The sequence below is a fragment of the Ranitomeya variabilis genome, chromosome 4 (assembly GCF_051348905.1).
Source record: "Ranitomeya variabilis isolate aRanVar5 chromosome 4, aRanVar5.hap1, whole genome shotgun sequence".
In the NCBI taxonomy this organism is placed as follows: Eukaryota; Metazoa; Chordata; class Amphibia; order Anura; family Dendrobatidae; genus Ranitomeya; species Ranitomeya variabilis.
In genome coordinates, this window is record NC_135235.1 from 236,094,650 (window position 1) to 236,108,212 (window position 13,563).

The 13,563-nt window shown below is 52.4% G+C and overlaps 1 protein-coding gene across 4 annotated transcripts; it reads left to right on the plus strand.

Annotated features, from left to right (window-relative positions):
• Positions 1-19: 19 nt before the first annotated feature.
• On the plus strand, positions 20-11,717 carry EMC1 (ER membrane protein complex subunit 1). Of its 4 annotated transcripts, none has more exons than XM_077260308.1 (23): positions 20-139; positions 2,309-2,433; positions 2,518-2,583; positions 2,935-3,025; positions 3,203-3,331; positions 3,471-3,597; positions 3,675-3,824; positions 4,043-4,213; positions 4,762-4,833; positions 5,273-5,320; positions 5,402-5,524; positions 5,604-5,700; positions 5,820-5,936; positions 6,416-6,615; positions 6,755-6,904; positions 7,263-7,424; positions 7,661-7,780; positions 7,867-8,004; positions 8,108-8,281; positions 8,360-8,570; positions 9,642-9,726; positions 9,956-10,085; positions 10,165-11,717. In XM_077260308.1, exons 2-23 carry the CDS (start codon positions 2,331-2,333, stop codon positions 10,342-10,344), a joined length of 2,844 nt encoding a protein of 947 aa, XP_077116423.1. In that variant the 5' UTR covers positions 20-139; positions 2,309-2,330; the 3' UTR covers positions 10,345-11,717. The 4 variants fall into 4 exon arrangements, with proteins under 4 accessions (XP_077116423.1, XP_077116425.1, XP_077116421.1 ...); XM_077260310.1 differs by having other exon boundaries at positions 5,276-5,320; XM_077260306.1 differs by lacking the exon at positions 20-139 and adding an exon at positions 202-332.
• The last annotated feature ends 1,846 nt before the right edge of the window (positions 11,718-13,563 follow it).

Genomic DNA, 13,563 nt, shown 5'->3' on the forward strand with positions numbered 1-13,563 from the left:
GCTGACACTACTGCCGCGCTTTGTGCGGTCCCGGTCTCGTACACACAACAGTCACACACGGTTTCCAGGGAGAGTCGTTCTGTAACGGAGCAGAGAGTTGTAGGCAGACAGGCGGCGGCCGGGAGACTCTATCCGGGCGGTGAGTGGAGCTTCCGGTCAGTCTCTATGGTGCTGCGCGGGCGCTCTGCTCACTGCCGACCGGGCTCTGTGGTAAATTGGAGGACTGGCCGGCTCTGCGCTGTCATGGCGGCCGTGGTGCGGCTCGGGCTGCTGCTGCTCTGCGCCACCGTCAGCGCCGCCGTGTACGAGGATCAAGTGGGCAAGTTTGACTGGTGAGAGCGAGAAGAGCCCCCCAGAGGTGACAGGAGGAGAGAGCGCCCCCCAGAGGTGACAGGAGGAGAGAGCGGCCCCCAGAGGTGACAGGAGGAGGAGAGCGGCCCCCAGAGGTGACAGGAGGAGAGAGCGGCCCCCAGAGGTGACAGGAGGAGGAGAGCGGCCCCCAGAGGTGACAGGAGGAGAGAGCGTCCCCAGAGGAGCAGGGCGACAGGAGGAGAGAGCGGCCCCCAGAGGTGACAGGAGGAGAGAGCAGCCCCCAGAGGTGACAGGAGGAGGAGAGCGGCCCCCAGAGGTGACAGGAGGAGGAGAGCGGCCCCCAGAGGTGACAGGAGGAGGAGAGCGGCCCCCAGAGGTGACAGGAGGAGGAGGAGAGCGGCCCCCAGAGGTGACAGGAGGAGGAGGAGAGCGGCCCCCAGAGGTGACAGGAGGAGGAGAGCGGCCCCCAGAGGTGACAGGAGGAGGAGAGCGGCCCCCAGAGGTGACAGGAGGAGAGAGCGCCCCCCAGAGGTGACAGGAGGAGGAGAGAGTTCCCCCCCAGAGGTGACAGGAGGAGGAGAGAGCGGCCCCCAGAGGTGACAGGAGGAGGAGAGAGCGGCCCCCAGAGGTGACAGGAGGAGGAGAGAGCGGCCCCCAGAGGTGACAGGAGAAGGAGAGAGCGGCCCCCAGAGGTGACAGGAGGAGGAGAGAGCGCCCCCCAGAGGTGACAGGAGGAGAGAGCCTCCCCAGAGGAGAGCAGGGCTACAGGAGGAGTGCCCCCCCAGAGGTGCGGGGTGACAGGAGAGAGCGCCCCCCAGAGGTGACAGGAGGAGAGAGTGCCCCCCCAGAGGTGTGGGGTGACAGGAGGAGAGAGCGCCCCCTAGAGGTGACAGGAGGAGAGAGCGACCCCTAGAGGTGACAGGAGGAGAGAGTGCCCCTAGAGGTGACAGGAGGAGAGAGCGCCCCCCAGAGGTGACAGGAGGAGAGAGCGCCCCTAGAGGTGACAGGAGGAGAGAAAGCCCCCAGAGGTGCGGGGCGACAGGTGTAATGTTCCCCTGAGTGCAGCAGGTGCACGATTCCTCCTTCGGTGCTATGCGACAGGGAAAGAGTTCCCCGCAGAGGTGCTGCGTGACAGGTGTACGGTTCCCTCATAGGTCCATTGTGGTAGGTGTATGGTTTCCTCCTTGGTCCATTGTGGCAAATGTACGGTTCCCTCACAGGTCCATTGTGGCAGGTGTACGGTTCCCTCACAGGTCCATTGTGGCAGGGGTACGGTTCCCTCACAGGTCCATTGTGGCAGGTGTACGGTTCCCTCACAGGTCCATTGTGGCAGGTGTACGGTTTCCTCCTTGGTCCATTGTGGCAGGAGTACGGTGTCCTCACAGGTCCATTGTGGCAGGAGTACGGTGTCCTCACAGGTCCATTGTGGTAGGAGTACGGTGTCCTCCTTGGTCCATTGTGGCAGGGGTATGGTGTTCTCACAGGTTCATTGTGGCAGGTGTACGGTTTCCTCCTTAGTCTGTGGTAGGTGTATGGATTTCTCCTTGGTCCATTGTGGCAGGTGTACGGTTTCCTCCTTAGTCTGTGGTAGGTGTATGGATTCCTCCTTGGTTCATTGTGGCAGGTGTACGGTTTCCTCCTTAGTCTGTGGTAGGTGTATGGATTCCTCCTTGGTTCATTGTGGCAGGTGTACGGTTTCCTCCTTAGTCTGTGGTAGGTGTATGGATTCCTCCTTGGTTCATTGTGGCAGGTGTACGGTTTCCTCCTTAGTCTGTGGTAGGTGTATGGATTTCTCCTTGGTCCATTGTGGCAGGTGTACGGTTTCCTCCTTAGTCTGTGGTAGGTGTATGGATTCCTCCTTGGTACATTGTGGCAGGTGTACGGTTTCCTCCTTGGTCCATTGTGGCAGGTGTACGGTGCCCCCTGTGTGTAGGTATCTCCCTGTGATGGGGCGGTGTGTGCGGCTGATGATGGGATCCTTCCCTCCGTGTTGCAGGCGGCAGCAGTATGTCGGGCGGATGAAGTTTGCTGCAGTTGAGTCCGGACAAGGAGCCAAGAAACTGATCGCTGCCACCGAGAAGAACGTGATCGTGGCCTTGAACTCTCGCACGGGCGACATCTGTGAGTGTCTCTTCATTGTCTCGCTCTTCTGATCTCGCTGATCGGTCGCTGTCTCGGGTCACTGATTGCCGCTCTGTCTTGCAGTGTGGCGTCACATAGACAAGGACACCGCGGAGGGCACCGTGGATGCGCTGCTGATGTACGGGCAGGGTAAGTCTGTCTGAGCAAGTCAGGAATTCTCCTGTTGTATCAGAGGTCCGGATTAGTACTCTTAGTTTTCCCTGCTTTACACTGCAGCTCTTCTTTGGAATTGCTGTTCTGCAGAGTGATGAATTTATTACGTTCACAGCTGCAATAACTTCATGTTCCTTTATTATCTTAGTTGACCCTGGTTAGAACGGCTCCTATGCTGTTGACTGGTTCCCCTGATAATGACGCTTCCTTTGCTGCAGTACTGCTTCTCACCACCTCAATCATGAAATTTTTCCCATAAACAACAATGCAACAGCGCCCCCATTGGTGATATATCTGACACTATCAAATGCTTTTTTTTTTCTTCAGATGCCATCACTATTTCGGGTGGTCGTGTTTTGCGCTCTTGGGAGGTTAACATTGGGGGTCTCAATTGGGAAGCTCTTCTAGAGCCCGGCAGGTAAGAAATTATGACACAAACAGAAGGTTTTACTACACTATTAAGCAGGACTGACCCTGTATAAATTGTGATGACCGACCTAACATGATCCGGTCACCTCCCAGCTCCCCTGCTGTGCGCTGGCCACGCTGCCCCCTGCTGGCTTTCTGCACGTGGTGATATTTTGTATTTCCTCAGTTTTCAGGCGGCCGGTTTTGCTGGAACTCAGGATTTGGCACGATACGTTGCAGTGCTGAAGAACTCTGCTTTATCGCTTCACTATCTGTCCAATGGGCACATGAAGTGGTCCGAACCTCTGCCGGACAGGTACAGCCATAGGTGTTTGCTGGGCAGTCGTCTGCACTGTCTTCATTGTGATCTGTAGGTTTCATCGCTCTGAACCCAGTTTGGTTTATGAACAAAGTTGTTTCTGGAAAAAAAACATTTTTTTTTCTTCTATCCCCAGTGGCGCCGTCCAATACCAACTGCTGCATTCATCCTACAAGGGGGTCGTTCATGTGGTGGGAATCGTCCCCGACGATCACATCCGGATCCTGACATTTAGTGTGGATGATGGATCGATCAGTCAGCAGGTTGGTGACCGTCTGCAGCCGCCAGTCATACTGGTGGTCGCATTGTGTCCTGACCACTGATCATTGGGTCTTTACAGGTTCAGGTGCCCACTCACTGGCTCCATACACTACAAGGGACGTGTGGGATCGTCACGGAGGGCGTCCTGGTCTGTGCTGACACTGTCACTGCCTCCCTCCATACCTTGTCCTTGGTGACCGGGGAGAAGACTACCCAGCATCACCTGCAGGTCAGTTATGTCCCCATCACACCCCCCCCCCCCCCCCACACACACATCATCACACAGCAGGACCCTCATTGAAGAACTCTACAGTAATATTTTTCTGAGACTGAAGTGGCTGACAACAGAGAACAACAGATAACTGTGCACAATGCAGAGTATGATGGGTGATTGCTTACCCAGGATCATATGTATGATGTGTGGTGACTGCCGTGTTCTTATTTTAGGCCCTTGGTGTGGAAGCGATTGATGACATCACTGATCTCGGTGTTGTGACCGCACCACGTACAACCATGGGACCGGCACTGGCGCAGTTCTTCCTCCAGACATCTCCACATCGCTTCTTGCTGATTCAGTATCGAGATGGGATCCTCACCCCTCTGCGAGACTTCTCTCACGTGAGTGTTTTCCTTTTCTCCAGATTACGACTAATAATTGGATTCCATTAAAGGGGTATTGATAAGTTTGGGAGTCATCCCTTATCCATGTAAGGGGGAATGACTTCCCGATTGATCTCCAAGAAAGTTAGCAATGGTCGATCATGTGCACTGCTGCGCCATTCATTCTTATTCCAGTGCTGAACCTATCCCATTAAGAATAAATGAAACTATTCACACAGGGCTTTTCAGAGTCCCGGTTCTCGCAACTGGTGGTGTTGGACCCACAGCGATCAGAATGTTATCCCCTATTCCATTCATAACTTCCAAACTTGAGAATACCCCTGTAATCTGACATTTTGTAATTGGTGCTTTATTCCTGTCATCTGCAGTACCGCTTTTTACCAGCAGTACTGCATAGGCACCAATGCAACAGCGCCCCCACTTGCAAAGTTGGAACTATCCCCAGTTTATTTCATTAGCAGATTCCTGTGTGATATTTGCATTCCAGGACTTCAGGCATAGTTTCCATTTCCAGACATGTTTTGTAACTTTTAGTTTTATTTTAGACGTATTCGGTCACTTTTGCTTCCACGGGTGACAAGACGGTGGCTGCAGTTCTGCAGTGCAAGACTGACGTGGTGAGTGCCCCATCTCTTATTAGCATTATTAAAGTGGCTATATACCTCTCAGACCAGCAACTTGTTACAGACCGATTACTTCTTGAACTAGCAGCGCTTTGGATACAGTGTATGTTCGCTGCTTCTATTGAACGCAGGTAAATCCGCATGTGTTCTCTGAACGGTGCAGATTTACCGCATCCAATACATTAAGTTGCTGAAATGTCAGTCTCCGCGTGTGATCCGCAGGCGACTATGCTGGCGTTCTGTACATGGGATTTCTAGCAATCCCATCCACTATGCTGCCATAGCTGGCCGGTGCGGACTTGACACAGCAGTTCCTGATCATGGGCGCATTGCCTTACAGCTGAAGGTTTGCTACAGTTGTAGAATCTGATGCTTCTTATGAATAATTTCCATGTGGATCCGGTGTTTTTTATATATTTTTCTTTTTATAAAGCAGAAAATCCCAGAGGTGGAGATCCCGACCGGACTAAGCTGCTCGCAGGTAACGCTGTCGTTGTAACTCTCGGAGGATTGAGCCTCCATGTTTGATCCCATCCTGTAACATCTCGTCTGTTCTGTGCAGGAGGCTTGGTCGTGTCCCGGACAGACCTATACCATCAGCCTGTACATGGCGGACAGCGGCCGGAGGCTCCTGGACACCACCATGACCTTCACGCTAGAGCAGAGCTGCGTGAAGCCTGACGATGTGAGTGTCCCCATTACTCCTCCGACTCTTTATCATTGTCGCACTTACATCTTTCCTGACTTTCTTGGTGTTTTCTCAGTTGTACCTTCAGCTTTTCCTGAAGAAGGACGACTCTGTGGGTTATCGAGCATTGGTGCAGACCGAGGACAGCCAGCTCTTGTTCCTGCACCAGCCAGGTGACCCCTGCTCCCCTTATGTCCTGTGAATCGCACGCTTGTGTAGGATTATGGCTGAAGATTGCAGATTATTGGCGCTCGGTTTTCCATTAGTAACTTTTCTTGTGTATTATCGACAGGGAAGACTTTGTGGCTGCGAGAGGAGTCGCTGGCCGATGTCATCACTATGGAAATGGTCGATCTGCCGCTTACCGGGGCCCAGGCTGAGCTGGAAGGAGAATTTGGCAAGAAAGCAGGTACAGGGGTTGTCGGACACAAAGATAGAGTTATGGGGTTGTCGGAAGCCTCTCTGGGAGTATTTTGTTTTCTGACCTTTCTTACTGTTTCTATTATAAGACATTTTCTTATTCTTTTATGCTGCCCTGGAACCAGCTCTTCAAGGTAACGCTGACCTGTATAAGCCCTTTATTTATGTCATTGGTTGCTGTAAGCGGCGTCAGTGTTTGTCTGTGCAATGGCGTCCAGATTAGTATTACTATCCTGGAAAATCCAGTTGTGCAAAAATCTAAGAGTAAGAAAAAAAAATATTAAAAATCCTTTACTCTTGACTCTTCCGCACCTTTTGATCTTACAGTAATATCAGGTGCATTATTCACTGCATTTGCCTGTCTGAATGATGCACGAGACGCCATCAATGCAGGACGGGCACAGACAACTGAAGCTGAGGTGCTGGAGCGCATAGTATTTAATCTGCTGTTCTTCTCGCCCCTTGCAGACGGTCTCCTGGGGATGGTATTCAAGCGTCTCTCCTCCCAGTTGATTTTGCTGCAGTCGTGGAGCGCTCACTTATGGAAGATGTTTTGCGACGCACGGAAACCGCGCAGCCAGATCCGCAACGAGATCAACGTGGACACGCTGGCCAGAGATGACTTCAACCTGCAGAAGATGATGGTGATGATGACGTCCTCCGGGAAGGTGAGCCATCCTGCTCCGCGCCATACATTACACCTTGCCACTGGTGTATAAGTGGCAATGTTATTTATCTGCCACCGATCGGTTTATTTCTGGGTGTCTGAGGTTGTTTGTTTTGGGTGTTTTATTTCTGTATATGCAGCTTTTTGGGATAGAGAGCAGCTCCGGCAGCATCCTGTGGAAGTTTTACCTGCCGGGAGTTAAGCCCGCCGCCTCCTTCAAGCTCATGGTGCAGAGGACGACGGCTCACTTCCCTCACCCTCCGCAGTGTACCCTGCTGGTGAAGGACAAGGTGAGAACATCTGTCTTTCATGGTCCATAACATCATATGTAGCAGAGCTGAGACGATTCACGATCTGGATTATCAGTAAACCTGCTGCAGTGAAGGGGTGTTTCAGCAATTTCTGGAGCTTGTGTACACAACCACCTCTCCATTGCTGAGTCCGTGCTAGGACCCCTGAGCTTGAGATAGTGGAGACCCACATCAATCAGATATCTATGGTGTATCCTGAGTGGGGCATTACTTTTAATTTCTCAGAATTGAAGGGTTAATGTCGATCTCGGCTCTGCTACATCTGTGCATTCTCTCAGTGAGGATCGCATTTCTCTTCTCTTACCACATTTACAATATCCGGGTTTCTTTTTTCCAGGAGACGGCCATCACTTCTATCTTCGTCTTTAACCCCATCTTTGGAAAGCTGAATCAGATGAGCCCTCCTCTCCTGCAGCGACCCATCCTCCAGTCCCTGCTGCTCCCTATAATGGACCACGACTATGCCAAAGTGCTGCTCCTGCTGGACGATCAGCACAAGGTGAGGGCAGAACCATGTCGCCCCCCCCTCCGTCGAGCCGCAAAAATGTCAATATTGGTTTGGGAAGTTGAGTGACAACCAATAGCCGCAGCTAACGTGGGAGTCAGCAGGTCTGTAGCTTTATGAGACACTTTTATCAGAACCTGAAGTAAAATGACAACCATAATGGCCGCTGGTGAAGCTCGGAGTGCCGGACTGTGAGAATAACCATGTGATACATTCCCCGATCCTTCCAGGTCATCCCCTTCCCATCCACAAAGTACGTTCTGCAGCAGTTGCAGGAATTGTCGTCGGCCGTCTTCTTCTACCTGGTGGACGCTGAGCGGGGAATACTCACCGGACTTCGTCTACACAAGGTATCCTGCTCTGTGGAGACACATTTTGAGGGTTCGTCTCTGTCCTCCTAATTCTTCTAATTTTTTTCACTGTCTTCTTCTACCAGGATCTTTCCACAGAGGAGATTTGGGAAATCCTGCTCCCACCAGAGCTGCAGAGGATTACAGTGGTGAAGGGGAAGCGTTCCAACGAGCATGTTCACTCCCAGGGGCGCGTTATGGGCGACCGCAGTGTCCTCTACAAGGTAAGAAGAGCGGCTGTTATTTCAGCTGAGCGTGCATCCCCATCAAACCATGAGAGCGCCCCCTATAGGACTTAATGCCCATCTGTGTGTTCCTATTTTGTAGTACTTGAACCCCAACTTGTTGTCGTTGATTACTGAGAGCACAGACACGCACCCCGACCGCTGCTTCATAGGAATCTACCTGATTGATGGTGTGACAGGACGTATTATCCACTCATCTGTGCAGAGGAAAGCCAAAGGTCCCGTCCACCTGGTGCACTCTGAGAACTGGATGGTGGTAAGATCCAGCTTCCGATGACTGTAAATCCCCTCTGTCTGCCCGGTCCAGTGCACATCTTCATTTCTCCCCATTTAGTACCAGTATTGGAACAGCAAAGCTCGCCGCAATGAGCTGAGCGTCCTGGAGCTGTACGAGGGGACCGAGCAGTATAACAGCACCAGCTTCAGCTCTCTGGACCGACCTCACCTCCCACATGTACTGCAGCAATCCTACATCTTCCCCTCATCCATCCGTGCCATGCAAGCCACCATCACCGAACGTGGCATCACCAGCCGACACGTCCTCAGTAAGTACGGACAACCCCCCCACCCTACCAGCCGACACGTCCTCAGTAAGTACGGACAACCTCTCAACATCCCAGCTGATATGTCCTCAGTAAGTGCGGACAACCCCCCACCCTCCCAGCCGACAACGTCCTCAGTAAGTACGGACAAACACCCCCCCCCCCCCACCCCCCCAGCAGACACGTCCTCAGTAAGTACGGACAACCCCCCACCCTCTCAACCGACACGTCCTCAGTAAGTACGGACAAATCCCCCAACCTTCCAGCCGTCTCGTCCTCAGTAAGTACGGACAACCCCCCAGCCGTCACGTCCTCAGTAAGTACGGACAACCCCCCAGCCGACACGTCCTCAGTAAGTACGGACAACCCCCCCACCCTCCCAGCCGTCACGTCCTCAGTAAGTACGGACAACCCCCCACCCTCCCAGCAGACACGTCCTCAGTAAGTACAGACAACCCCCCACCCTCCCAGCCGTCACGTCCTCAGTAAGTACGGACAACCCCCCACCCTCCCAGCAGACACGTCCTCAGTAAGTACAGACAACCTCCCAGCCGACACGTCCTCAGTAAGTACGGACAACCCCCCCCCTCCCCCACCCTCCCAGCCGACACATCCTCAGTAAGTTGTTTCCTCTCCACATCCTCCCTTTGACCCAGAACGCACTTGTATAGCCCGCCACAGCAGGAGCTGATGACAGCCGATCATGGGGGTGCCGGGAGCTGGACGACCACATAGGTCATCGATACATAAGCCCTGGACATCCCTCTTAAAGCTGCGATCCCCCATAATGTCACCATGTGTCCTTCATAAAGTCGTCCCCAAGTTCTTCCAAAAGTATTAATTCCCCTAGTAGAGCGCCCAAATCGTGTGCACATAATAAACCCTGTATTCACGGGCAGCAAGCAAAGATCTTGAAAGGAAGGATTTGTATATTCCACTTTACGAGTGGACTGTCATCTGGGACAGGATCGTGATCAGTCTGGAGAAACTGAGGCAATTTTTGAGTCTGCACCTCTAAGTTTTGATGTTTTGATGATGGGTGACACTTATCGCTCATCTCTTTGATTTCTGCAGTCGGACTCCCATCGGGGGCGATTCTCTCCCTCCCTAAGGCTTTACTGGACCCTCGACGACCAGAAATTCCCACAGAGTATACGAGGTGAGGCAGAGCCACTCGTCTCTAGTGATGGCCCCCTTATTGTCAGATGGGTGGGGGGTGCACCCCTGTACTCGGGGTCAGTGGGGTCTTGGTTGCCTCTTTCTGGTGGAGGTGTGGACTGTATAGTCTATGGGAGATCTTTAGAAGTGCTCAATGGGGGTTGAATACTTTTCCCTGAAGCCCATGATAACACTTCCTGCCACTGATTAACTTTCTGCTTTCTTTGTAGAGAAGAGAACCTGATTCCCTACACACCGGACATTCAGATCCACGCCGAGCGCTTCATAAACTACAACCAGACCGTGTCCAGAATGAGGGGGATTTACACTGCGCCATCCGGCCTGGAGTCCACCTGTCTTGTAGGTTGGGGGCCGGGGGTGGAGGGGTCTTTGTTTTTTTCCTGTGCAAAATCTGACGCTGTTTTCTTTCCTCCTGCAGGTTGTGGCTTACGGACTGGACATTTACCAGACCCGCGTCTACCCCTCCAAGCAGTTTGACGTGTTGAAGGACGACTACGACTACATCCTGATCAGCAGCGTGCTCATCGGCCTGGTGTTCGCCACTATGATCACCAAGAGACTGGCGCAAGTAAAACTCCTGAACCGCGCCTGGCGCTAAGCTGGGAGGATGGAGCGACCATCAGAAGACCACCGGAGCCAGAGACTTACCTCCCCCTATCTCTGATGACTGAGGAAAGGAGATTGGGAAATAACTTGAATCTGTGACACCCCGGCCCGCCATCACGTCACTGCCGCCCGGTGGCCGGGCCTGCACTGGAGCGAATGTCTGAATGAATGAATGAGCGACATGAATGTTACCCAGGCGAATTCTGGGCTGGTGTTTAATCATAGTTCTGCCACACAAACCATTTTCAGGATCTCTGCTTGCTGATAACACTTATTAACAGTGACCGATCACCGTTGCAGTCTATCAGACATAGCCAGTCTCCTAGAGATCGGAGCGCAGCACTTACAAGCTCTTTGCTCTACAGCCAGATCTCAACTTTGGAAAGCGCACAGTTCGGACCAACGGCGCAAACTGCCCATCATTATTGTGTGTTTTCAGGAGCATTTTCCCAATGAAAAATTTCCCTTAAAGGGATTGTCCTGGATCAGAGAAACATGGCTGCTTACCTGCAAAAAAAAGTGTGCATGCATATGCGATAGTGCAGCTCAGCTCTATAGACGTCAACGAGTCACCATTTGCACTGATACATTGTAGCAGTGAATGGTAAATAGTTTTTTGTTTGTTTTTACAGAAAGCAGAGATTTTGAAAATGATCAAAAAAAAAAATCCAGAAACTTTTTGTAATACAGAAATGAAAGTTTGGTTTCATCAAAGTGAAAAGCCCCTCTAATAGTCAGATAGCCTTGCTGCTGCACTGCTAAGAGACCCTCCATGGGCGTTCTGGGAATAGCTGACCTGAGTGTGCAGCCGCCTCTCCATTCTCAGGGTCATAAGACGAGATCTGGTTCTCACAATGGGTTTGCACCCTGTGCAGAATCTTAGTATACAGCATTTATAAAGGGACGGTCTTGACCAGGCCGTCACTTTAATTACCACTATTAAAGGGGCACGACTCTCTTCTGCATTGCCAGTGGTATCAGGTCATCGGCTATTTGCCACCTTGTGTTTGTAAATGACCGGTATCGTGCTCATGTACATTGCCTGCTGCTCGCCCACCTGAGCCGGAAGCCCCTTTATTGTGTTGTATAATACATCTATACTTCAGGCGGTGCCAGATTGTCAGACGTTCTGAACCACTGGATGTTACCCCCAGAAGCACAGGGTGAGGCTGAGTTTAGGGTTCCCGCCTGTACTCGTCAGCTCGCCCCCGGCGCTGTGTGCACGTGAAGTGTCAGGAGTTAGGTTATCCGTGTCCTTAATTTATATCATTCTTGTTTCACCCCCGAATCTGATCTTAAAAAGTTTTATGCAAAATTTCCAATTTTTTTTTATGTTGGGGAAAAGAATAAAATCTGATAACTCTGGAGCCGCTTCTGTCTGTGAAGTGGTCACTTTTGCACTGTGTCATTGCTCTCACCCCTAGAGGTACTGTACAGTAGCATGAGGCGGTGTCTACAACCCACAGACGTTGCTCAGGTAGTGCAGCTCATCCAGGATGGCACATCAATGCGAGCTGTGGCAAGGTTTGCTGTGCCTGTCAGCGTAGTGTCCAGAGGCTGGAGGCGCTACCAGGAGACAGGCCAGTACACCAGGAGATGTGGAGGGGCCGTAGGAGGGCAACAACCCAGCAGCAGGACCGCTACCTCCACCTTTGTGCAAGGAGGAATAGGAGTAGCACAGCCAGAGCCCTGCAAAATGACCTCCAGCAGGCCACAAATGTCCATGTGTCTGCTCAAACTGTCAGAAACCGACTCCATGAGGATGGTCTGAGGGCCCGACGTCCTCAGATGGGGGTTGTGCTCACAGCCCAACACTGCAGGATGCTTGGCATTTGACATGGAACTCCAAGCTTGCCACAATCAACATTGGCGCCCTGTGCTCTTCACAGATGAAAGGAGGTTCACACTGAGCACATGTGACAGTCTGGAGACACCGTGGAGAGCGATCTGCTGCCTGCAGCATCCTTCAGCATGACCGGTTTGGCAGTGGGTCAGTAATGGTGTGGGGTGGCATTTCTTTGGAGGGCCGCACAGCCCTCCATGTGCTCGCCAGAGGTAGCCTGACTGCCATTAGGTACCGAGATGAGATCCTCAGACCCCTTGTGAGACCATATCCTGGTGCGGTTGGCCCTGGGTTCCTCCTAATGCAGGACAATGCCAGACCTCATGTGGCTGGAGTGTGTCAGCAGTTCCTGCAAGATGAAGGCATTGAAGCTATGGACTGGCCCACCCGTTCTCCAGACCTGAATCCGATTGAACACATCTGGGATTTGGCGGGATCGGGGAGGAGATCCCTCGGGAGACCATCCGCCGCCTCATCAGGAGCATGCCCAGGCGTTGTAGGGAGGTCATACAGGCACGTGGAGGCCACACATTACTGAGCATCATTTTCTTGTCTTGAGGCATTTCCACTGAAGTTGGATCAGCCTGTAATTTGATTTTCCACTATGTAGTGAATAAAGATTTGCAACTGGAATATTTCATTCACTGATATCTAGGATGTGGGATTTTAGTGTTCCCTTTATTTTTTGGGCACTGCAGTATTGTCATCATTATGCATTGGCACCTTCTGCAGTCTGTGTGTGGTGACCTTCTGCAGTGGTCTGGATGTGCAATGATGGTCTGCAGTGGTCTGGGTATGCAATGAGGGTCTGCAGTGGTCTGGGTGTACAGTGATGGTCTGCAGTGGTCTGGATGTGCAGTGATGGTCTGCAGTGGTCTGGGTATGCAATGATGGTCTGCAGTGGTCTGGGTATGTAGTGGTGGTCTGTGTGCAGTGATCTGGGTGTGCAGTGATGGTCCACAGCGGTCTGGGTAGGATGTTGGTCTGCAGCGGTCTGGGTATACAGTGATGGTCCACAGCGGTCTGGGTGTACAGTGATGATCTGCAAGGTCTGGGTGTGCAGTGATGGTCTGCGGTGGTCTGGGTGTGCTGTGATGGCCTGCAGCAGTCTGGGTGTGCATTGATGGTCAGCAGCGGTCTGTGCTGTGATGGTCCGCAGCGGTCTGTGCTGTGATGGTCCGCAGCGGTCTGTGCTGTGATGGTCCGCAGCAATCTGGGTGTGCAGTAATGGGCTGCAGCGGTCTGGGTGTGCAGTGATGGTCGGTGTGCAGTGATGATCTGCAGTGGTCTGGGTGTGCAGCGATTGGCTGCAGTGGTCTGGGTGTGCAGCGATTGGCTGCAGCGGTCTGGGTGTGCAGTGATGGTCCG

What these genes read in the sequence shown, in the direction of transcription:
- EMC1 (XM_077260306.1), top strand. Translation starts at nt 244, where the DNA reads ATGGCGGCCGTGGTGCGGCTCGGGCTGCTGCTGCTCTGCGCCACCGTC. An exon ending in CAAGTGGGCAAGTTTGACTG is followed by an intron (nt 333 to 2,308) that starts GTGAGAGCGAGA and finishes TCCGTGTTGCAG; the next exon opens with GCGGCAGCAGTATGTCGGGC. An exon ending in CTACCCAGCATCACCTGCAG is followed by an intron (nt 3,825 to 4,042) that starts GTCAGTTATGTC and finishes TTCTTATTTTAG; the next exon opens with GCCCTTGGTGTGGAAGCGAT.